The 26078-nt window shown below is 38.8% G+C and overlaps 1 protein-coding gene across 1 annotated transcript in view; it reads right to left on the reverse strand.

The window, feature by feature from the left end:
- LOC150087629 (calcium-activated chloride channel regulator 2-like) overlaps positions 1 to 26078 on the reverse strand; it is an 85144-nt gene that overhangs the window by 50200 nt on the left and 8866 nt on the right. Inside the window, exons 3-5 of the mRNA XM_090369834.1 lie at positions 17889 to 17994; positions 11129 to 11259; positions 10676 to 10790 (exon numbers count right to left, since the gene is read on the reverse strand). Of these exons, the coding sequence (XP_090225960.1) occupies positions 10676 to 10790; positions 11129 to 11259; positions 17889 to 17994 (352 nt within the window). The remainder of the gene's footprint in view (positions 1 to 10675; positions 10791 to 11128; positions 11260 to 17888; positions 17995 to 26078) is intronic.

Raw genomic sequence — 26078 nt, forward strand, 5'->3', positions numbered from 1 at the left:
TATCAGCATGGCCCACACTTGTAGGTAGAAGGGATTTGTTTTGTAGAGACGGGATACACTTAAACAAAGGTGGTGCAAAAGTTTTTGCCAGTATTATTGAGGATACCTTAAAGGTTCAGGGAAACTGCTAGTTAGGGGGGGGATGTGGGTAATACTGACATGTGTTTATCTGATAATATTGGTCAATGTAACTCTTGCACATACCTTAAGAGTTCTTATCTGTTACCCCAACTGGACGTATTATCTAGATGTTCTGGGGGCAAAGACGTTTCACGTGAGCGGGTAACTAATATCAGGGAAGAAAGCCTAAAAAACTTCAAGGGTTGTGTTAGGGTTGTTAAATATACAAGAACAGTAAATCTTAATTGTTTATACAGTAACGTTAGAAGTGTCGTCAATAAAATGAGCGAATTCGAACTGCTGGTTAAAACCAGTAACGCGGACATAATAGGGCTTACAGAGACGTGGTGCCACCTGGAAATTGGGGATGATGAGTTTCAGTACGGCTTGTATAATGTATTTAGGAAGGATAGAGTAGATAGAAGGGGTGGTGGGGTAATGCTTCTTATCAGAAGCAGCCTGAGTGCGATGATAGCTTTCCAGGATTCAGACATTTCACATGCTAGTATAGAGTCTGTATGGTGTGAGATAGTTGGAAACAAAGGTGTAATGCGAGTAGGAGTAATCTATAGACCAGGTGATTGTGAAGATTATGACAAAAGCCTCTACATGCAAATGGAATGGGCAAGTAAGCGTCAATGCCTTATTATGGGTGATTTCAATTTGCCTCTAATTGATTGGAGTAAATGGGAAGGAAACTCGACATGGGGAACAAAATTTTTAAATCAACTAGATGACTGTTATTTGTATCAACATGTCAGGGAAAGTACTAGAGAAAAGAATATCCTAGACCTCATCATCACACATGAATCAGATGACATAACAGGGCTGACAGTAGAGGAACCAGTAGCAGGAAGTGATAACGGAGTTCTACAGTGGATGATGACGAGAGAGGTAGCAGAAGTAAAAGGCAAAGGAATGGGTTTTAATTTCAGAAAAGGAAATTACGATGCCTTAAGGTACTACATGGCCTCTATTAACTGGGTAGATATCGCGCTGAGAATGAATACAATTAAACTGTGGTACGCTTTTAAAACATTAATCACAGATGCCTTGAATGCGTATATACCATTAAAAAAATACTCCACGAGAAGGGTTCCAAGTTGGATGAATAGTGAAGTTGCCACATTACTTGAGCAGAAAAAGGTGGCATGGAAAGGTTACAGAGCAATAAAAAGTACTGAAGCCTATAACAGCTACAAGATGATCTGTAATAGAGCCACAGAAAAGGTTTGACAGGCAAAGGCAGTTTATGAGAAATCACTAGCAAACAGAGCAAAGAGGGGGGATAAAGAATTCTTCACATATATAAATGCCAAGAAGAGCAGGACAAACCAGATCGGACCTTTACGTAAGGGAAAGGGGATAGTAATAAATACACCAGCTGCCGTTGCAGATGAACTCAACAGTTATTTTGCATTGATATTTACAAATGAAAAGCCTTTTGTGGCAATGGGAAATTGTGGGAGCGAAGTTAAAAAATATGTAATTAATGATATTGAAATTTCGCAAGATTATTTAATGAAAAAACATTCGAGCCTACAGACCAGTAAGGCTCCTGGAGGTGATGGAATATACCCTATAATCTTAAGAGAGGCGGCAAGCGAGTGCATTGAACCATTGAGGCTAATTATGCGAGCATCACTAGACTCTGGGGAGATTCCCTTGGATTGGAAAAGTGCAAATGTATCTCCCATACATAAGGGTGGCTCTAAAAGTGAAGTTGGAAATTATCGACCTGTCAGTCTGACTTCAGTAGTAGGGAAAATCATGGAGGCAATGATCAAGGGTGGAATTCAGGATCATTTGGATCGAATTGAAATTCTCAAGGATACTCAGCATGGTTTTGTAAAGGGAAAATCATGTTTAACAAATCTTGTTCGCTATTTCGAAAGGGTCACTCACGAGCTGGATTTAGGGAATAATTTCGACATTGTTTATTTAGATTTTAGCAAAGCTTTTGACTCAGTCCCACATGAGCGGTTGCTTTATAAGCTGGAACAGGTTGGAATCACTGGGAAAATCCTTAGATGGATAGAAGGATGGCTTCAGGGCAGGAGGCAGAGGGTTGTGATAAATGGCTATTCCTCAGATTGGGTTGATGTAAGAAGTGGGGTTCCCCAAGGATCAGTATTAGGACCACTGTTGTTTTTAATTTTCATAAACGACATTGATGAAGGGATAGAGGGCGTGATGTCTAAATTTGCAGATGACGTTAAAATTGGTAGAGTAGTTAATGATCACTGTCAAGCTGAGCTTCTTCAGAGAGACCTAGATAGACTTCAAGAATGGTCAGAAAAATGGCAGCTGTGCTTTAATCCAACAAAGTGTAAGGTATTACACCTGGGAAACAGTAATCCCAAAAAAACTTATTCACTTGGTGGAGTTCAACTAAACCCAGTACTGGAGGAAAGGGACTTGGGTGTTACGATATGGTCAGACATGAAATTCTCTGAGCATTGTAAACAGGTTGCAAGGAAGGCCCATGGTGTCCTATCGATGATCTATCGAACTTTTGCAAGTAGAGATAGGGACGTGATAATCCCATTATATAAGGCTTATGTTAGACCACACTTGGAATACTGTGTTCAAGTATGGAGACCGCACCTAAAGAAAGACATCGAGCTTCTTGAAAGGGTGCAAAGAAGGGTAACTCGCCTGGTGAGATCGGCAAAAGGGCGTCCTTATGAAGAAAGACTTCGAATATGTGGGTTGCAGAGTTTGGAAACTAGACACCTTAGAGGAGATTTTATTGAGGTGTTTAAGGCTCTGAGAGGCATCAGTAAAATGAATGAGGACAAAATTTTCAAGATTATAAATGATGCTAGAACTAGGGGACATAAATTCAAGTTACGGGGGGGGGAAATGTTTAGATTGGACTGCAGGAAGTTTTATTTTAGCCAGCGAGTTATAAATTACTGGAATAAGTTGCCTTCATGGGTGGTAGAGGCTGACAGTTTGGGGAAATTCAAAGGTCATCTGGATAGTACTTTCGGGTAAGGGAAGCGCATAGGATGATAGGTTTAATTTCCTTTTTATTTATATTTTATTTTATTTATATATATATTTTTTTTTATTTATTAATTATTATTATTTAGTTATTTATTTTATTTATTTATTTATTTTTTGTTTTTATCATTGTTTTGTTCGGATTTTTTTTTTTTTTTTTTTTTTTTGGCTGGTGCAGCATAAGTCATAGGCTTTCTTGCACCATGCGGCCGTTACTAATACTAATACTAAATACTAATACTATACTACCTGGGTAGTAGAAATGATGGAAGTGCATTACTCTTGCATAAACAGCCTTTTCATACTCTTAGGCATTTATTCAAGAAATATATTAAGATTTAAAAAGTTAGTTTAGTTTTTTAATAATTTAAAATGTTAGAAACATCACAGATAGAGGTGTGCTGGAGTGCTATCAGGCACAAACAACATCCTCTGTCAATTTTTCAAGTGTAATTCTTTTAATAGTTGCAAAAAATTGTTCTGCAGGAAATATGGGTATGCCATTACGCTTACTAGTTAAAAATAATGACCAATAATTGTCTCCAAAAAACACTAAAGGGAAAGTTATGTTGATAATGAGTACTGACAACCATGTGTACATTTTCATTAGTCCACATATGAGTGTTTTGAGAGTTAAGAATGCTTATAAAAACATGCTTTGTCTATAAACAGAAAACATGGCTGAGAAATGAGCTACTGACAAAAGTTTTTGCATTAATTCATATCTTATGACAACAGTCTGTTTAACCACACACTTTGTTTAAATCAGTTGCTTTTGATTGGCCTTTTGAAATTTCAGTGTTTTGAAATTTAACTTGTGGACTAAGGTCCATGTGCGCCTAGCAGACACATCCTGCTCAAGGTTACTCAAATGATGCACAGACATACTCTGAAATGTATGCTTGCTGTTCATGTTATATCATCTGTACACTTGCAGATTAAATATTTATGTAACCTTCTGGTATTTGTGATGAGAGATACTTGAACAGCATGAAGTATTTGCTCTTCAGATTTGCAGTTCATCAAAATGTCTTATAATGGGTGGTTTTATATTCCCAGATATTGACTGGAACTTCTGGATTGGTCACTTGCACACTAGCAAGGCTTTTGTGAATTTATTAGATGATTGTTTTCTACAGCAGCATGTTCAAGAGGCAACCAGAGGGAGTATATACTATCAATCTAATTATCAGCAGTGAATTATTCATGCATTAAGAATCTGCAGATAAAGGAACCACTAGGTTAGAGTGATTATAGTGTACTGATGTGGGATTTTCTCAAAGATGTAACTACCATCAGGATTGTTTTTGCAAAAGTGACTACAGTGGTCTCAAACAGTTTTAAATTCTATACAGTGGGACTCAACTGATGATGTTACTAACAGCAAATTCTAAATGGGAAGCATACAAGGAATTAATCTTGGCAGCTACTAGGCTTTTCATACCAACTAAGAATTACTGTTCAAAGTTTAGGCCAAAATGGATGTCAGGTGAAATAATGATACTCATGGCAGAGAAGGAAAATGCATGGGATGCATATAAATTATCAGGCGATACAAAAGCCTACAGTAGATATAACCTGGTCTGTAATCAAGTCACAAAGGAGGATTATGAGAAATCTCTACACGGAAGGGGATGAATCAAATTAGTCCACTTGATATCAATGGTTTGACTGTTGATGATCCTGCTTAGGTAGCCGACAAACTGAATGAGTATTTTGCATCTACATTCACACATGAGGTTTTCTGTAGGAAACTGGAGGCCAGAAGCTTATCAAATTCTAACAGGGAGCTAAATTATTTTGCAATAACTGAGAGCAAAGTGCAGGAGAAATTGTTGAAGTTAAACATCAGAAAGGCATCTGGTGTAGTGGGGTCTATGCAATTATATTAAATGAGGCAGCAAAGACGTAAGCAAACCCTTAGCCATAATTATAACAGCATCCTTGTACTCAGGGGAGGTCCCTACAGATTGGAGATTTCCAAATGTCTCCCCAATTTGCAGACGGGATCAATGGGTGACACAAATAATTACAGACCTGTTAGTTTAATTTCATAATAATGGTGTCACTGGATAAAAAAGCATTGCAGGATCATCTAGACCAGAATGTAGTTATAGCTCAGACACAGCATGGATTGATAAGGGGAAGCCATGTCTGACCAATTTAAGTGGATATTATGATGTGGTCACAAAGGAATTGGATGCAAAACATTTTGATATCATATACTTGGATTTTAGCAAAACTTTTGATACTGTTGCACATGGAAGACTACTGTACAAATTGGAGCAGTATGCCATTAAGGGCAGGTTGTTGGCTGCTATAGACAAAGGGATGGTTAAGTGGGAGAAGACGGAGAGTGGTAATCAGTGGACACTGCTCTTCATGGACTAATCTTATTAGTAGAGCGCCCAGGATCTTTTTTTTTTTTTTTTTATAAAAACTCCAAACATAAGATGTATTAGAAATTATAGTACATAGTACCATGCTTGCGTTGGAGGTTGATAAGATGAGAGAAGATATTGTTGACATTAGACTTGAACTTCGTAGACTGTAATTTTCAGAAAACACGTGAAGGTTGTTCCAGAAAACGGCAGATGAATGAATAAATGAGGAAGATGAAAAGTTGGTTCTGTGAGTTTGAAGGTGGATAGTAAATGGATGTTGGATGATGGTGGCACATGTTCGGACTGTTTTGAAAGAGAGAACGGGAATTATAGAAGCCAATTCAGAAGAACAGTGCCCATGGAAATATCTGTAGAAAAGGCATGCAGTAGAAACAGTACATCTATGAGACAGAGAGTGGAGAGACTCTGCTAGAGATGAGTCATTAAATAACCTAACTGCCCTCTTCTGAATGGAATCTAGAAGCTTGAGAGAGAGGGTTTGGAGGCACCGCCACGGATGTGGGAACAATATTCCATGATAGGGCGGATTTGCAATTTGTACAGAGTGAAGAGCTGTTTAGAAGAAAAGTAATGCTCAGAGTGAAAGAGAAAACCAAGTTTCTTAGATGCAGAGGAAGCAATATTTGTATTGTGCTTGTGCCAAGAGAGATTATAAGTCAGGGTAATCCCTAAAAGAGATATATAAACTTGCCTAGAAATCGGAGTGTCACCGAAGGTAAGCATAGGAGCAGAAGAATTTTTTTTGTGAGATATAAGACAAGACTGAATTTTAGAAGGATTGAAATCAACTGAGTTGGCTTTGCCCCACTGGAGAATTACCTGGAGATCAGCATTTTTTAAGGAATTGGTAGCGGATATTCGAGAAGTTGAAGCTGATTGAGTAGGGCAAGGTTTCTCAAAATGGAAAGTGGAATGCAATGTGCTATCATCGGCAAAACTATGGATAGGATTTCCAGTCAATGGAAGAAGGTCATTAATATAAAAGAGGAAAAGAGTGGGGAAAAGAACTGAACCTTGGGGAACACCAGCAATAGTGGAGAAGTTAAAAGACAGAGAGCCATCTGCCATCACCCTCAGTGAGCGATCAGAGAGAAAACTGGATAACCAATTACAAAAAACAGTTAGAAAATCATAAGATGGAAGCTTGTTTAGAAGACCTTTGAGATGTCAAGAGCAACTGCTTGTGTTTCACTGAACTTTTCCATTGAATTTGTCCATAAATGGGTAACATAAGGCAGAAAATCACCAGTGGATCAACATTGACAGAATTCATACTGGCAATCATTGATCAGATGGAAAGTTTCTAGGTAGTTTAAGAGTTGGCAGTTAATTGATTTCTCCATTACTTTAGAAAGAGTAGAAGTGATTTCAATGGGACAATAATTGGATGGGAGGGATTTGTCACCCTTTTTAGGAACTGGCTGGATAATATGAGCAAATTTCCAACCATTAGGAAAAACACTTTTGGAATAAGAAAGTGAAAAAATGCGGCAAAGAACAGGAGTAAGTTCAGGAGCACAGGTTTTGAGAACAAGTGGAGAAATACCATCAGCACCTGGAGCTTTCTTAGTATCAAGATTCATTAAAATCCTTCAGACAGCCTTTTGGTGGAAGACCACAGGAGGCATTGAATGGAGCGTGTTGGGAATGGTGGGAGATGTTTTACCAAGATCATTAATACATGAGTTGGAAGAAAAATGGGATGCTAGCAGGTCCGCTTTATCCTTGGCCAAAGTGACAACAGAACCATCTGGTTTTGACAGAGGTGAGAGCAGAGATGGGCAAAAGTTGCAGCTAATAGCTTTTGAATGAGACCAGAATGCTCAGCTACCATTAGGGCAAGAAGCAAGTTTTCTACTCTTAGCCTGTTCAAAATCTAGTTTGTACTGATTAATAACTGCTTTACAATTGTTGCGAGCTTTGGTGTAGGCAGAAAATGAAACTGAAGAATTAGAAAGAAGCCAATTATATTACGCAACATTCTTCTCCTGAACGGCCTTAGCACATTTATTGGAAAACCAAGGTTTAGATAGAGGAGATAGAGATTTTAAAGTGGAGTGTGGGATAAAGGATTCCATTCCTACAAGAATAATTTCACTGGCACGATCTGAGTAAACCCTGGCATTAGAAGTTTTGAAACAGTAGTCCAACCAAGGAAAAATAAATCTCACATTAAATCCCATTTTGCATTCTTGTAATGCCAAACAACATGAGGTTGGGAGTAGCCATGAGATAAACACTCCATTGTAGAGGAAACAATTACTGAGTTGTGATTTGAGGTGCCTAAAGGACCACTCACTTTGACCATGTACTTAGAAGGGTTGTTTGTGAGAAAAAGATCAAGCGTATTGGCTGTATGATTAGGATTGTCCAGTATTCTTGTAGGTAAATGAACAATCTGTGCAAGATTATTAGTGATTGCAAAAGCCTCAGAATCTTGAACACCTGGTTCGGTGTGACTAGAAAACAGAAGCCAGCTGGAGTTGTGAACATTAAAATCACCAAGGAAAATTACCTCACTGTTAGGAAAGTTGGACTGGTGAAAGTCAAGTTGCAAAGGAAGTCAAAGAGCTCTAAGTGATTAGTGGAGTTGGGAGAACAGTACAGACAACAGATGAATTTGACACGAGGTAGAGAGATTTTAGCATTAGCATTAGCATTAGCAAAGGCACATGATAGAAGAAAGCAAGCTTATGTAGCATCAGCCAAAAAAAAAAAAAAAAAAAAAAACCCTTATTTCACCCATCCACTCGCTCCAAATGTTTGTCAAGTTCTGCCTTGAATCTATTTAAGCTATCAACTTCTAAGACAGATGGAAGTTTGTTCCAGCAATCAACCACCTGCTGGCTAAAGGCAAACTTCTGCACATCTATCCTACAACCATCTTTCCTCAATTTGAATTTATGCCCTCTCAGGCAATTATTCTAAGAGGAAGAATTTTAAGCCAGAGAAGATTGAAAAGAGGATATTCCAAATTTCCAAGTCTCTGACAGGGAATATCAGAATGGACATATGCACTAGTACCACCTTTGAGGCGAAAGGAATCGTACAGTGAATAATTTGGACAACTGAGATGAGCAGTAGTTGAATCAACCGATAACTGAGATTCTGTCAGAAAAGTACATGGGATTTGGTAGACTGCAAGTGGAAGTGAACATCACTGAGATCAGAATTGAGACCACGTATATTTGTGAAATTAACTAGGAAGTGTTTGGGAAGTTTAGATATTTTTGCAGATAAACTTACTCTATTACAATTCATGTTGTATTCAATAGTAAGAAAAAGTGGGGGGTATGCTGTATGAAGTAATGAATTTTTTGGATATAGCATACACATGGTAAGAATATACCCAGATCCTTTATATAACGTGGCCTCGACAATGCCCCCCCCCACATACACACTACTCAGACTCCCTCCAGTCACTATCTGTTAAACTAGAGGTAGCAAGATTATACACTATCTGATCTGGAAACCTCCTACAGAGTTACCAATAGGTTCTGGTGTACTAACTAGTGGCCGACCTGCAAACACCATTTTAGAGCTGTACCCTCACATAGTCTATATTTATCAATGATATTGATGAAGGTATATCAGGCTTAATCTCAAAGTGTGCAAACGATATGAAGGTTGGCAGTGCTATTAATGACATTAACGACAGTACACTACTGCAACAGGATCTAGAAAAGTTGGGCAGATGGGCTGAGAGGTGGCAACTAGAGTTTAACATTGAAAAATGCAAAGTATGGGAGGCCATAACCCCAGAGTAACGTACCAACTGTGTGGTGTTACACTCAGGGTATTGAGAATGAAAGAGACCTGGGGTAATTGTGCACTCAGATATGAAATTTTCTGAGCAGTGCAGGCAGGTGCCAGAACAGGTCATGGAGTATTGTCAATATTATTCAGGAATTTTGCTAGCAGTGATAAGAAGGTGATTATACCCTTGTATAAGGCAATGGTCAGGCCACACCTTGAGTACTGTATACAGGCCTGGAGGCCTCATTTTAGGAAGGATGAACAGCTGCTGGAACGAGTTTAGAGAAAGGCATAAAGATTAGTGAATGGAACATAGGGTTGCTCTTACGAAGAAAGGCTTAAGTTTTGCAAATTACAGTGTTTGAAGACTAGGCACCTGTGAGGTGATCTGATTGAGGTGTATAAGGTCTTGAATGGTTTTGAGCAAGCTCGATGTTGATGGGATTGTTTCTCTTGCTCAAATTATCCATCTGAGGGGGCATAAATTCAAATTGAGGAAATACAGTTGTAGAATAGATGTGGAAATTTGCCTTTAGCTATCGGGTAGTTTTTTGCTGGAACAAACTTCTGCCTGTCATTGTGGAAGTTGATGGCTTAAATAAAGTGAAGACAGTACTAGACAAACTTTTGGAGGGAATGGTTAGGTGAAATATAATTTTTTTTTTTTTTTTTGTTGATGCTGTATAAGCTTGGTTTCTTGCATCTTATGCCTCTGCTATGCTAATGCTTATGTCCTTCCATTAGAATTTACTCAATGGTTTCAGCATTAGCATTAGTAGAGGCATATGATGCAAGAAAGCAAGCTTATTCAGCATCAGCAAAAAAAAAAAAAAAAAAATTTTTGTCTTGCCACAGGAATGAATTTTTACAATTTATTACTCGTTGACTTGTTAATTTTTTCGGCATTCCTTTAAGCAACTGGTCCAGAATTCTTTATGTGCTCTTATATGTTCCATAAATTAAAATTATGTCAGTTAACTCAACAAAAGTAAACAAATATGTAGTGTCCCACATAATATTGGTTTAACAAATGCTGTACTCCAAGGTAGTCATCATGGAACCTGAAACTCATGTAACAGACACATTGATACTGCTGGTATGTACTGTGCTACTGTTTATACACTGAATTCATATGATTCATGAAGTAGAACAACACTATTCATGCTGGTGTTGTGACATATTTTGTACTGTTTTAGAGCTCATTTTAAATTGGTATATTTTGACATAAATTTAAACATAAAAATGTTTTACCGTTTTACACAGTGTTATAATTAATGAAAATGTTTAATATCTGAAAAGTATTAAATTTTTCAGATATTAATTTATTTTTGTATTTAAATATTATATTTCTAGTCTTCTTTAGCTAATAACCATATGAAACTTACAATTCTGCTTGTGGGAGAAGAACCATTTTGTACAACAAAAATATATCTATATCCCACTTCCTTTACCATGTGAAAATGCATCTTGGGGACACTGTTTTCAAAGGCTTTTGGATAGCTGAAAAAATAATTTGCACACTGGGACTTATTTTAAAGAAGTTAAAAAATGCAATATTCAGTTATTACATTACTATTACATTCATATTAAATTATGTAATATGTAATTTTAAAAAAAATCTAAATGTTCTTATATCAGTAAAATTCAATGGCCTTTAGCTTGTTTACATTTTTTATGAATTTATTTCTGGCAATGCTTAGAGTTTGCTGAAAGGTATTTTGCAGTAAATAAAATTAAAGAAATAAAAAATTAGTAGATTACACTAAATTTTAAAAATGTAATAATGAGATATACTATCTGTTATAAATTTGAGTATTTTTCATTCCATATAACCTTACCTTTTGTATATGAGATCATGATTCTTTTGAATTACATCCCAAATAGATCTACCTTTACAAAATATGTTCTGTGGTGTAGGCAGCCAAGGATCATGAGGAAATTCTTTTGAAGAACCACAGAAATGCCTAATCTATAGGAAACATGAACAGTAATAAAATTTAAAAGAAAGACAATAAGTAATAAAAATATACAAGAAGTGCATATGAAACATATGCAAAAGTAATCGAAATTTTGCAATAAAATTTTTAACACACACACACACATATATATATATTTATATAAAGTTAATGCCGCACAATAGTATTAGTATTAGTCACATAGTGCAAGGAAGGCTTTCCTGCACCAGCCAAAATAAATGCAAAGGTATTTAATTAAGTATTATTTAATTTAATTAATTAATTTAATTAGTAAAGGTATTTAAGTAAATGTAAAAACAAATTATGTGATTCCTTCCTCGTTTAGATAACTATCCAGTTGACATTTGAATTTCTTCAAATTATCAACCTCACCTATCCGCAGAGGCAACTCGTTCCTGTAATTAATTAAATAACTCTTGCTGGCTAAAAAAAAATTTCTACAATAGAGCCTAAACTGCTTCCACTGTAATTCGAATTTATAGACTGTAGTTCTGGAATTCTTAATAATAGTGAAAATTTCACCACCATTCATTTTACTAACTCCCCTGACTCTTATAAACCTCAATCAGGTCTTCTCTAAGGTGCCTGGTTGTCAAGCCCTGTAGTCCACATAATCAACGTTTTTCCACATAACACCAAGACAAAAAGTTGTCTTGGTATTAGCATTAGCATTAGTAGAGGCATTTGATGCAAGAATGCAAGCTTATGCAGCACCAGCCAAAAAAAAAAAAAAAAAAAAAACCACTTCCACTTCACCCCTCTGTTCGTTCAAAATACCTGTCCAGCTGAGCCTTAAACTTATTTAGGCTATCAACCTCCACTACAAAGGATGGAAGTCTGTTCCACCAGCCAACCACCCGCTGGCTAAAGGCAAATTTCCGCACGTCTATCCTACATCTGTCTTTCCTCAATTTGAATTTATGCCCTCTCAGGTGATTATTCTGAGCTAGAGGAAGAATCCCATCAGCATTGAGCATGCTCAAACCATTCAAGGCTTTATACACCTCTATCAGATCACCTCGCTGGTGCCTAGTCTCCAGACACTGTAATTTGCAAAACTTAAGCCTTTCTTCGTAAGAGCACCCGTTTGTTCCATTCACTAATCTTGTTGCCCTTCTCTGTACTCGTTCCAGCAGCTCTACATCCTTCTTGAAATGAGGCCTCCAGACCTGTATACAGTACTCTAGGTGTGGCCTGACCATTGCCTTATACAAGGGAATAATCACCTCCTTATCCCTGCTGGAAAAATTCCTGTATATCATTGACAATACTCCATGAGCTACTCTTGCAGCCCGTCTGCACTGCTCAGAGAACTTCATATCTGCCTGCACAACCACCCCCAAGTCCCTTTCATTCTCTACCACTGTCAGTGTAGTACCACAGAGTTGATACGTTGCTCTGGGGTTGCTATTTCCCATGTGTAGTACTTTACATTTGTCAATGTTAAACTTCATTTGCCACCTCTCAGCCCATCTGCTCAACCTTTCCAGATCCTGTTGCAGCAGCATAGTGTCAGTAGTGTCCTTGACAACCCTGCCAACCTTTGTATCGTCTGCAAACTTGGACATTAAGCTTGATATACCATCATCAATATCATTTATAAATACAGAAAACAATAATGGACCCAACACTGAGCCCTGAGGGACTCCACTAATAACATTAGTCCACAATGAGCAGTGTCCATTGATTACCACTCTCTGTCTTCTCCCCCTCAACCACCCCTTTATCCATAGCAGCAATTTGCCTCCAATGTCACACTGCTCCAATTTGTGTAGCAGTCTTCCATGTGCAACAGTATCAAAAGCCTTTCTAAGATCCAAGTATATAAAATCAAAGCTATTCCCTGCATCCAGTTCTTTTGTGACTGCATCATAGTATCCAATCAAATTGGTCAGGCAAGACTTCCCCTTAACAAAACCATGCTGTGTCCGAGCTATAACTGAAGTCTTATCTAAATGATCCTGCAGTGCTTCTTTAACCAGTGCCTCCATTAATTTTCCTGGAACAGAAGTTAAGCTCACAGGTCTATAATTACTTGTGTCAGCCTTTGATCCTCCTTTGTGAATTGGGGTCACATTTGCACATTTCCAGTCTATGGGTACCTCCCCTGAGTCCAAGGAAGCTCTCATAATTATGGCTAAGGGTTTGCTTACTTCCTTTGCTGCCTCCTTTAATATAACTGGATAGATCCCATCCACCCCGGGTGCCTTTTTTTTGTTTATCTTCAACAGTTTCTCCTCCACTTTACTCTCAGTTATTTCAAGATTCTGTAGCTTACTGCTAGAGTTGAATACACCTCTGGCATTCCCCTCGCTGAATAACTCCTCATGTGTGAATGTCGATGCAAAATATTCATTTAGTTTGTTAGCTACCTGAGCAGGATCATCAACAGTTGACCCATCAATATCAAGTGGACCAATCTGATTCATCCCCTTCCTTCTAGAGTTTACATAAGTAAAGAACTCTTTGCTGTTTTTCTTTGCATCCCTTGCCAAGGATTTCTCGTAATCTGCCTTCGCCTGCCTAACCTCCTTTGTAACTTGGTTGCATATCAACTTGTATCTATCATAGGCTTCTGTGTCATGTGTTAATTTGTAAGTATCCCATGCATTTTTCTTCTCTGCCATATGCCTCATTAGTTCATCTGACATCCATTTTGGCCTAAACCTTGAACAATATTTCTTAGTTGGTATGTAAAGCCTAGTAGCTTCCAAGATAAGTTCTTTGAATGCTTCCCATTTTGAATTTGCTGTTGGTAACATCATCAGTTGGTCCCACTGTATAGAATTTAAATACTGTCTCAGTTCATCGTAGTCGCCTTTACGGAAGCAATAACCCTTCCCTTTACCCCTAATGGTAGTTACCTCTTTGAGTAAATCCCACTTCAGCACACTGTGATCACTGCCACCTAGTGGTTCATTTATCTGCAGATTCTTAATGCATGAAGAATCACTGTTGATAATCAAATCAAGAGTATTACTCCCTCTAGTTGCCTCCCGAACATGCTGATGTAGAAAACAATCATCCAATAAATCCACAAAAGCCCTGCTAGTGTGTGAGTGACCAGCCCCCAAATTCCAATCAATATCTGGGAAATTAAAATCTCCCATTATAGACTCTCTGATTTACTGGCCCACTCTATTTCCCTGTACAGTTTCTTATTATACTCATCAGAGTCATTAGGCCTATAGCACACTCCTACTCTCAATTTTGATCTCCCAATGCTTATGTCACACCAAACTGACTCAACACTGCACTGTCCAGCGATGTCGACTGGCTTCACTTCCTTGGTTTTTATGTGTTTCTTAACTAATAGCATAACCCCTCCCCCCTTCCTATCCAGTCTATCCTTTCTGTAGACGTTGTACCCCCAAATTCCAGTGCTGCATTCCTTATATCTGTGTGACACCACGTCTCTGATATCCCAACAATATCTGCCTTTGATGTTTTGAGCAATACCTCAAATTCATCAAATTTATTTACTAAACTCCTAGCATTGGTGTACACGCAAGTATACCTGCACCTGTTTCTATTCTTAGCTACCCTAACACAACCCATGTGTTTACTTGTACCGCAATGGCTCCCAGCAGTCTCTGAAATATCATGCATCTTGTTTTTCAGGCTTCTGCTCATTCTAATAGAAGCAGTGCAAGAATCGCTTTCACCTCTGCCAGTGGCTACTGTCAATCTATTGGTCTTTGTCTCCCCCAAGCTAGCAGTTTTCCGACCCACCTAACACTGCCTCGATAGCATCAGCAAATATTCTTGCACCCTTTCTATTTAAGTGTATCCCATCCCTGTAGAAGTAATCTCTCCTGTTAACAAGTACAGTCCAGGCTGAAAAAAAATTCTACCCCTTGACCTATTGTACACTATTGTACGGATTCAAATGAACAGAGCAGGGCTTATATTGAAAAAAAACATTTCGGTAAATGGCACAGATGGCTAAAACTAGGAACTAGCAATGCACATACTACTAATTCATATAATGCACATACTACTTTCACAATAAGTTTCTGAGTCTTGCACTACTTCAAACAACACCTCCCAATTTCAACAGGGAGGTGCTCTTGAAATAATGCCAAGACAGTTAGTAAAAGTGGAGTGCACTGTTCATGAATAGTGAGGGCCCTCACCGTTCAGGAACAGTACTTCTGATCATTGTTGGGGAAGTATTGATTACTTGAGATGGTGCAATACCAAAGTGAATGGGAGCATACTTTGTATCGAAATAAATGGTATGTGTCATGGTAAAATGCTGTTTATTTGAAGTAGCACAATACTAAGGCAATTCATTGTGAAGTTGGAAAATTCACTGTGAAGGTGGAAGCTACTAGGCTTTACATACAAACTAAGAAATATTGTTCAAGGTTTAGGTCTAAATGGATGTCAGATGAACTAATGAGGCATATGGCAGAGAAGAAAAATGCATGGGATACATATAAATTAATGGGGGATGTGGAAGCCTATGATAGATATAAGCTGGTCTGTAACCAAGTCACAAAGGAGATTAGGCAGGCAAAGGCATATTATGAGAAATCTTTGGCAAAGGATGCAAAGAAAAACAGCAAAGAGTTCTTTACTTATGTAAACTCTAGAAGGAAAGGGATGAATCAGATTGGTCCACTGGATATTGATGATTCAACTGTTGATGATCCTGCTCAGGTGGCTAACAAACTAAATGAGTATTTTGCATCAACATTCACAAATGAGGTGTTATTCAGGGAGGGGAATGCCAGAGTTGAATTAAACTCTGGCAGTGAACTAGATAATTTTGTAATAATTGAGAGGAAAGTGGAGGAGAAATTGTTGAAGATAAACATAAAAAAGGCACCCGGGGTGGATGGGATCTATCCAGTTATATTAAAAGAGGCAGCAAGGGAAGTAAACAAACTATTAGCCGTAATTATGATAGTTTCTTTGGACTCAGGGGAGGTACACATAGACTGGAGATGTGCAAATGTGACCATATTTCACAAAGGAGGATCAAAGGGCGACACAAGTAATTATAGACCTGTTAGTTTAACTTCTGTTCCAGGAAAATTAATGGAGGCACTGGTTAAAGTTATAACTCAGACACAGCATGGTTTTGTTAAGGGAAAGTCTTGCCTGACCAATTTGATTGGATACTATGATGTGGTCACAAAGGAACTGGATGCAGGGAATAACTTTGTTATCATATACAGTATTTGGATCTTAGAAAGGCTTTTGATACTATTGCACATGGAAGACTGCTGAACAAAAAGGAACAATGTGGCATTGGAGGCAAATTGCTGCTATGGATAAAGGGATGGTTCAGTGAGAGAAGACAGAGAGTGGTAATCAATGGACACTGCTCTTTGTGGACTAATGTTATTAGTGGAGTCCCTCAGGGTTCAGTGTTGGGTCCATTGTTGTTTTCTGTATTTATAAATGATATTGATGATGGTATATCAAGCTTAATGTCCAAGTTTGCGGACAATATGAAGGTTGGCAGGGTTGTTAAGGACACTAATGACAGTATGTTGCTGCAATAGGATCTAGAAAAGTTGAGCAGATGGGCTGAGAGGTGGCAAATGAAGTTTAACATTGACAAATGTAAAGTACTACATATGGGAAGTAGTAACCCCAGAGTAATGTATCAACTCTGTGGTACTACACTGACATTGATAGAGAATGAAAATTACCTGGGGGTAATTGTGCAGGCAGATATGAAGTTTTCTGAGCAGTGCAGACGGTCTGCAAGAGTAGTTCATGGTGTTTTGTCAGTGATATACAGGAATTTTTCTAGCATGGATAAGGAGGTGATTATCCCCTTGTATAAGGGGATAATCACCTCATTTTAGGAACGATTACAGAGAAGGGCAACAAGATTAGTGAATGGAACAAAGGGTTGCTCTTACGAAGAAAGGCTTAAGTTTTGCAAATTACAGTGTCAGGAGATTAGGCACCTGCAAGGTGATCTGACTGAGGTGTATAAAGCCTTGAGTGATTTGAGCTTGCTCAATGCTGATGGGATTCTACCTCTTGCTCAGAATAATCACCTAAGAGAGGGTATAAATTCAAATTGAGAAAAGACAGTTGTAAGATAGATGTGCAGAAGTTTGCCTTTAGCCAGCGGGTAGTTGGTTGGTGGAACAGACTTTCACCCTTTGTTGTGGAAGTTGATAGCCTAAATAAATTTAAGGCTGAGCTGGACAGGTATTTGAAACGAATGGAGGGTTGAAATGGGATCTTTTTTTTTTTCTTTTTTTTTTCTTTTTTTTTTGGCTGCTGCTGCATAAGCTTGCTTTCTTGCATCATACGCCTCTGCTAATGCTAAATGATTTCTATTGGAGACCCTTATACCATTACAGAGAATTTGTTTTTTCTCTTCTAAAACTGCATTTGGTTGTACACATAGAATAGAAAAAGGGCATATAATACTGTTGGTGAGAGAATAGAATAGAGTAGAACAGAAAATGTGCAAATGTATCCCCAATCATAAAGGGGGATCAAAAGGCGACACAAGTAATTACAGAACTGTTAGCTTAACATCTATACCAGGGAAAATAATGGAGTCACTAGTTAAAAAAGTAATGCAGGACCATCTAGACAGGATTACAGTTATATGACTATATATAAAATAGCAAAATAAACATACCGTATCAAATAAAGTTAAATTTCCCATTAGAGATGAACTGACTGGAAACAGGGACAGCAAATTTTGCTTCACGTAGCACTGTCCTCTTTCAAGATCTTCATATCTTCTGAAATGTCATCAAGTACATGATTCAAAAACACAGATGTAGAAAATGGCAATATGTTTACATAATACAGGGGTGTCCAACCCTCAGCCTGAGGGCCATGTGCTGCCCATTTCTTCATATTGTGCAGCCAGCAACCACGTATGCAGCACTAGGTGTTCCCTGAGTTTAAAACTGGCATATCATAAATTTTAGTTTCACATTGACTTTTGAAAATATCTGTTTTTAGTGATATTCATTTTTCCGAATTGCTCTCACAGGAATGGAGTGGAACACACATTTCAGTTGACCATGGTTTTGAGCCCACTGCTACTAATTACAGTTAATTGTTGTATTCAATTATGGGCGAAGGTAAAGAAAGCCTGCACGACAAGCACACAAAAGTTCGATGAAATTTACCGGTAAAAGTACATTGCTGTAATGGCATTTGTATTGTTGCTCGCAGTAAACATACAGTGGGTTTTATCGGTCAGAAGTAGAAATTGAATCCGATGGGAGATTGAAACCCTCCTGAAGTGGAGGGGGTAACCTGACCTTTTTTCTTTAGGATCACTGGTGGACTAGTGAATAAATTGTTTATTAAGAAAAAAAATAGGCAAGGGAAGCCCCACACGAGAAGCATGGCAAACTTTCAAAAGTTTGCCGGTGAAACTACGTTATGAACATTTTTTATGATGCCAGAACTTCCAATATGACTCTGTTCATGATTAAATTAGTTAATTCAATTAGTGATTCTAAAGAAAAAAGGTCAGGTTACCCCCCCTCCACTTCGGGAGGGTTTCAAGCTCCCGTGGGATTCAACTTCTATTCCAGACCGATAACACCCACCGTCTATCTACCGAGCGAGGAACAATACAAATTACGTTACTAGCATTAGCATTAGTAGAGGCATATGATGCAAGAAAGCAAGCTTATGCAGCATCAGCAAAAAAAAAAAAAAAAAAACACTTCCACTTCACCCCTCCGTTTGTTAGAAATACCTGTCCAGCTGAGCCTAAAATTTATTTAGGCTATCAACTTCCACAACAAGTGATGGAAGTCTCTTCCACCAACTACCCGCTGGCTAAAGGCAAATTTCCACACATCTATCCTACATCATCTACATCTGTCTTTCCTCAATCTGAATTTATGCCCTCTTGGTGATTATTCTGAGCAAGAGGAAGAATCCCATCGGCATTGAGCATGCTCAAACCATTCAAGGCTTTATACACCTCAATCAGATCACCTCGCCGGTGCCTAATCTCCAGACACTGTAATTTCCAAAACTTAAGCCTTTCTTCATAAGTTCAACCCTTTGTTCCATTCACTAATCTTGTTGTCCTTCTCTGTACTCATTCCAGCAGCTCTACATTCTTCTTGAAATGAGGCCTCCAGACCTGTATACAGTACTCAAGGTGTGGCCTGACCATTGCCTTATACAAGGGAATAATCACCTCCTTATCCTTGCTAGAAAAATTCCTGTATATCATTGACAAGACACCATGAGCTACCATGAAGCCCATCTGCACTGCTCAGAGAACTTCATATCTGCCTTCACAATTACCCCCAAGTCCTTTTCATTCTCTACCACTGTCAGTGTAGTACCACAGAGTTGATACGTTGCTCTGGGGTTGCTGCTTCCCATATGTAGTACTTTACATTTGTCAATGGCAAACTTCATTTGCCACCTCTCAGCCCATCTGCTCAACCTTTCCATATCCTGTTGTAGTGTCTTTAACAACCCTGCCAACCTTTGTATCGTCTGCAAACTTGGACATTAAGCTTGATATATCATCATCAATATAGGCTTCCGTAGCCGAGTGGTCAAGAGCGGGAGTGCAGTAGCACACGCTCTTTGAGAAGACCGGGGTTCAAGCCCCTGACTGCTGAATACGGTCGATCTGCCAACCTGCACTGGGCCAGCGTGGCAGATTATGGTCCATTTCTCTCAGCATGAATTGTTGAGGAGGCTTCCATCCTGCAGTGGGTTGATAATGGCTGCACTTTACCTTTTACCATCATCAATATCATTTATAAATACAGAAAACAATAATGGACCCAACACTGAACCCTGAAGAACTCCATTAATAACATTAGTCCACGATGAGCAGTGTCCATTGATTACCACTCTCTGTCTTCTCCTCCTCAACCACCCCTTTATCCCTAGCAGCAATTTGCCTCCAATGCCACACTGCTCCAATTTGTGTAGCAGTCTTCCATGTGTAACAGTATCAAAAGCCTTTCTAAGATCCAAATATATAATATCAAAGTTATTCACTGCAACCAGTTCTTTTGTGACTGCATCATAGTATCCAATCAAATTGGTCAGGCAAGACTTTCCCTTAACAAAACCATGCTGTGTCTGAGCTATAAATGAAGTCTTGTCTAGATGATCCTGCAGTGCTTCTTTAACCAGTGCCTCCATTAATTTTCCTGGAACTCACAGGTCTATAATTACTTGTGTCAGCCTTTGATCCTCCTTTGTGAATTGGGGTCACATTTGCACTTCTCCAGTCTATGGATACTTCCCCTCAGTCCAAGGAAGCTTTCATAATTATGTCTAAGGGTTTGCTTACTTCCTTTGCTGCCTCCTTTAATATAACTGGATACATCCCATCCAACCCAGGTGCCTTTCTTATATTTATCTTCAACAATTTCTCCTCCACTTTACTATCAGTTATTACAAGATTATCTAGCTTACTGCCAGATTTGAATAGACCTCTGGCATTCCCCTCGCTGAATAACTCCTCATGTGTGAATGTCGATGCAAAATATTCATTTAGTTTGTTAACTACCTGAGCAGGATCATCAACAATTGAACCATTGGTATCAAGTGGACCAATCTGATTCATCCCCTTCCTTCTAGAGTTTACATAAGTAAAGAACTCTTTGCTGTTTTTCTTTACATCCTTTGCCAAAGATTTCTCGTAATCTGCCTTCGCCTGCCTAACCTCCTTTGTAACTTGGTTACAGATCAACTTATATCTATCATAGGCTTCTGTGTCACATGTTGATTTATATATATCCCATGCATTTTTCTTCTCTGCCATATGTCTCATTAGTTTATCTGACATCCATTTAGGCCTAAACCTTGAACAATATTTCTTAGTTGGTATGTAAAGACTAGTAGCTTCCAAGATAAGTTCTTTGAATGCTTCCCATTTTGAATTTGCTGTTGGTAACATCATCAGTTGGTGCCACTGTATAGAATTTAAATACTGTCTCAGACCATTGTAGTCGCCTTTACGAAAGTAGAAACCCTTCCCTTTACCCCTGATAGTAGTTATCTCTTTGAGTAAATCCCACTTCAGCACACTGTGGTCACTGCCATCTAGTGGTTCCTTTATCTGCAGATTCTTAATGCATGAAGAATCACTACTGATAATCAAATCAAGAGTATTACTCCCTCTAGTTGGTTGCCTCCCGAACATGTAGAAAACAATCATCCAATTAATCCACAAAAGCCTTGCTAGTGTGTGAGTGACCAACCCACAAATTCCAGTCAATATCTGGGAAATTAAAATCCCCCATTATAAGACTCTCTGATTTACTGGCCCACTCTATTTCCCTGTACAATTTCTTATTATACTCAGCAGAGTCATTAGGCATATCATCATCATCAGCCATTTTCAATCCACTGCAGGATGAAGGCCTCTCCAGCAACTTTCCAGTTCCTTCTGTTTTGAGCACTGGCCATCCATTTACTACCCAAAAACTCATGAATTTCATCTATCCATCTCCGCCTTTGTCTTCCAGGTTTTCTTCTAGCTCCTCTTGGGTACCATTCTGTTATTTTCTTAGTCCACCTGTCATCATGTCTTCGAGCTATGTGTCCTGCCCAAGACCATTTTAGTTCTTTAGTTTTGATAAGAATGTCCTTTACTTGAGTTTGCTGCCTAATCCATGTGTTTCTCTTCTTATCTAACAGTCTGATTCCCAATATAATTCGTTCCATTCTTCGCTGTGTAGTTCTCAGCTTCTCTTCCATTCTTTTGGTGAGTGCCCAAGTTTCACTTCCATAAGTCATGGTGGGGAGTATACATTGATTCATTATTTTACGTTTCAGACAAACTGGGATATTGCTCTTCAGTATGTGACTATATTTCCTGAATGCTATCCATCCAAAATTTATTCTTCTCTTGACTTCCAGCCATTTATCATTATTACAGCTAATAACTTGTCCCAGATAAGTATATGACTCCACCTTTTCAATTACTGCTCCTTCAATCATTATTTCCCTTTCCGTGGCATACTTGTTCATCATTACTTTTGTTTTAGCCATATTCATCTTTAGTCCAAAATCCTTACTAACTGTGCATAACTGATTAAGATTTACCTCTAATTCTTTGGGATCGTGGCTTATGACCACAATGTCATCTGCAAATCGTAAATGGTTTAGGTACTCTCCGTTCACATTGACTCCTTTGTGCGACCAGTCTAATCTTCTGAAAGCTTCCTCAAGGGCAGCAGTAAACAACTTCGGAGATATTGTGTCTCCTTGTCGAACTCCTTTCTCGATTTTAAATTTGCTACTGTCTTTGTCTAGTCTAATAAAGGATGTAGCACTCTCATATATTTTCTTCAAAATCATAATATATGGAGTATCTATGCCTTGTCTTTCCAGTGCCCGAAACATTGCCTTATGCTGTATGGAGTCAAACGCCTTTTCATAATCCACAAATGCCAGGCATAATGGTGTTTTATATTCATTTGCTTTCTCCATTAGCTGTGATATTACGTGAAGGTGATCCATAGTTGAGAATCCTGTCCTAAAGCCAGCTTGCTCTTTCGGTTGATTCTCATCAAGTATTCTTTCTAATCTGTTAGTAATGACCCTTGTGAACAACTTGTAGATATGGGATAACAAGCTAATTGGTCTATAATTTCCAATTTCTGATTTATCTCCTTTCTTATGCAGCAAAACTATGATTGCATTATTCCACTGCTTAGGCATCACACCTTTTCTAATGCACTTTGTGAAGAGCCTTGCCAGTTTTTGTGTTATGTCTCTTCCTCCCAATTTTAACAACTCTACAGTAACTTCATCTTCCCCCGGGGCTTTCTGATTCGTCATTTTCTTCAATGCATGTTCTACCTCATCAGGAAGAATATCGGGTATGTCGTATGTGTTGCTACTTTGCAATCCATCTTCCCCACTGCTGGTATCATTCCCTCGCTCCTTGTATAATTCTCTATAGTAGTCTTCTGCTATTTGAATTATGCCTTCTCTGCTGTTTATAAGTACACCCTCGCTATTCTTCAGTTTCAGTATCATTTGTCTTTCTGTATTACTGCTCATGGCTGCTGATTTAAATCCTTTGTTTTCCCTTAATGCTTGTTCTACTTTTCTTGTGTTAAATCTTCTTATGTCCTCTCTGAGTCTCTTTCTAATGGCTTTGCATAACTCAGTATACTCAATTTTCTTCCTGTCAGTGTTTTTCTTGCTCTTCATTTGTCGTCTTTGGTTCATCATGACAAGTGTTTCTTGACTAATTTTTTCTTCTTTGGATTTCTGTTTCCCTATAGGTTTCTTGGGCTTTATCACTTTCAGAAAGTTGTAATATTCCTCGTCGATATCTTTGTCCTGAGCAGTCTGCAGAAGCTCAAACTTGTTCTTAAGTTCCAGTACATACTGCTTTTTCTCCTCCTCTGTTATTTCAAAGACCTTTGTACAAAGGGTACTAGGAAAGTTTTGCAATACAGCTTTGTTTATTTAATTTTTTCAAAGTAACTTCCTCTACATTCAATACACCTCTCCATCCTCCGAAACCAATCTTTAAACCAGTTCTGCCAAGTTTCACTTGGGAGTAAAGCACACTCGTTGTCCCAAGCCCGTAGAAGGTCCTCATCACTGGAAAACCGCCTCCCTTTTAGCTTCATTTTCACATGCGGGAACAGTGCAAAGTCGCAGAGAGCAAGGTCTGGACTGTAGGGAGGGTGCTCGAGAAGTTTCAGTCCTGTCGTGGTCAAATATTCGGTGCAGGCTTTGGCGCGGTGAGCTGCAGCATTATCGTGATGGAGGTACCAGGTGTCCATTCTTGACTTTGGCCGCAGGTTCTTCATAGATCCAATGACTTTAGGCAGGCATTGTTCAGTATACCACTTAGCTGTGACTGTCTTCTGCGTGTCCAAAACGACACGTTCCACAATTCCACTCGATTTGAAAAATACAGCTATCATTTTCTTCTTTACAGATCAGGATTTTCTGACAATTACGGGTGTGTCGTCATCATCAAAGACCCAAACTTTGTTTTGAGCCTTGGTCGGCAGATCGTAATAGTACAGCCAAGTCTCGTCACCTGTCACGATGTTGTTCACATACCGAGATTGTCCCTTATCAAACTTTTTTAACATCTCCCGGCACCAAGTCACACGTCGTGTCATCTGCTCTTCAGTCAGTTGATGCGGCACCCAGAGAGAACAAAGTTTCTTCACGTGCAAATGATCTTGCAGATTCGAACGAATTGCTGGTGCATTTAGGCCCAAAGTATCTTCTATCTGTTGGTAGGTCACTCGCCTGTTTTCATCAAGCATTTTCCTCACAGCAGTAAACGTTTTCCTCTGTAACTGACGTTCGTGGCCTTCCCGGCCTCTTCGAATCCTCCAGAGTGAAATTTCCCCTTTGGAATTCTCTATACCACCGGAATATCATTGTACGATGTGGACAATCATCATCTAGTGCAAGAGTCATTTCTTCTAAGCACTGGTCTATGGTTAAACCACGCACGAAATTATACTGCAAAACTGTCCTTATCTCATTTCGTGACCACGATGCCATCGCAAGCACTTTACACTCTCACTACTAATGAATAACTGAGCCCATCGACTTGGCGCGGCGGCTACTATGCACGTATGAACATGTCTCAACATGCAGCAACAAGCAGCTTCCTGTGATTCATTGTTGCGTCATATTGCAAAACTTTCCTAGTACCCTTTGTATTATTTACTCGAATCAGTTTTTTCCTTTCCTTTCCTACATCTATATCAAGTGTACATCTTACCATTCTGTGATCACTTCCAACATTTACCTTATTCAGGACGGTAACATCATTCACAATATATCTTCTGTTAGTGAGGATGAAGTCGATTTCATTAGTTGTTAATCCATTTGGACTCTTCCATGTCCACTTTCTGTTCACCCTTTTCTTGAAAAAAGTGTTCATTACTGACAGTCCTTGAGATTCTGCAAATTCCACAAGTCTTTCACCTCTTTTATTTCTTTCATTAATTCCAAAATTTCCTATAGTTCCTCTTTCTGCGCTGTTTTGCCTTTTTCCAACCTTAGCATTTTAGTCCCCCATAATAATAGTGTAGTGGGTTTTCTGCTCATCTAGAAGACTCCCAATTTCGGTGTACATTTCTTCAACCTCTTCATCATCATGGCTCGATGTTGGTCCATAAATCATTATAATCTTTAGCTTGTACCTCTTAGAAATCTTGAATATTAGTCTTGACACCCTTGGTGATGTACTTTTGAATTCCAAAATGTTGTTTTTAAAATCTTTATGGACCAGAAACCCAACTCCACCTTCACTCCTTTCACTGTTTCCATTGGTGTACAGCAGATTTCCACTTGATAAACTTATAAGTGATTCATTTCTTCTTCTTGTTTCAGCCAAACCGATGATATTCCAATTCACATTTTCTAATTCCTTTTCCAGCTCTAATATCCTGTCTTCACCGATGAGTGATCGTACGTTCTAACAGGCCAAGTTCAATTTCCGTGCATGGCAGCCTGGTTGTACCCAGAGATTCTTAGCACCCTCTGCTTCCACTCTGATCCTCTCGCTGCCGTAAGAGGGAGAGTGAAAGCTGCTGGGGACTGAGGGCCATTTGTATTGTTGTGCTCTCATTGCTGGAGGGTTTGGTCTTTTCCTCTTCACTCTGACCAGGCGTCTTGAAGAGAACCACTCTACACGTTCGTTGCCACCTAAGTGACGTAACAGGGCTTACCATCGAGAAGGTGTGCATGAGTGGATTTTAGGGAGGCAGGCCAACCGGACTTCTCCTAAATCTTCTGTAATAGAGAGATATTGGATCCATCAGTGTTTTAGGCTGAGTGTCTGATAACACACAGGATACCTGTTCCCCTCTAAGCCCCCCTCTAA

The sequence above is a fragment of the Mastigoproctus giganteus genome, chromosome 3, assembly GCF_048544385.1.
Source record: "Mastigoproctus giganteus isolate SK-2022 chromosome 3, ASM4854438v1, whole genome shotgun sequence".
Lineage (NCBI taxonomy): Eukaryota > Metazoa > Arthropoda > Arachnida > Uropygi > Thelyphonidae > Mastigoproctus > Mastigoproctus giganteus.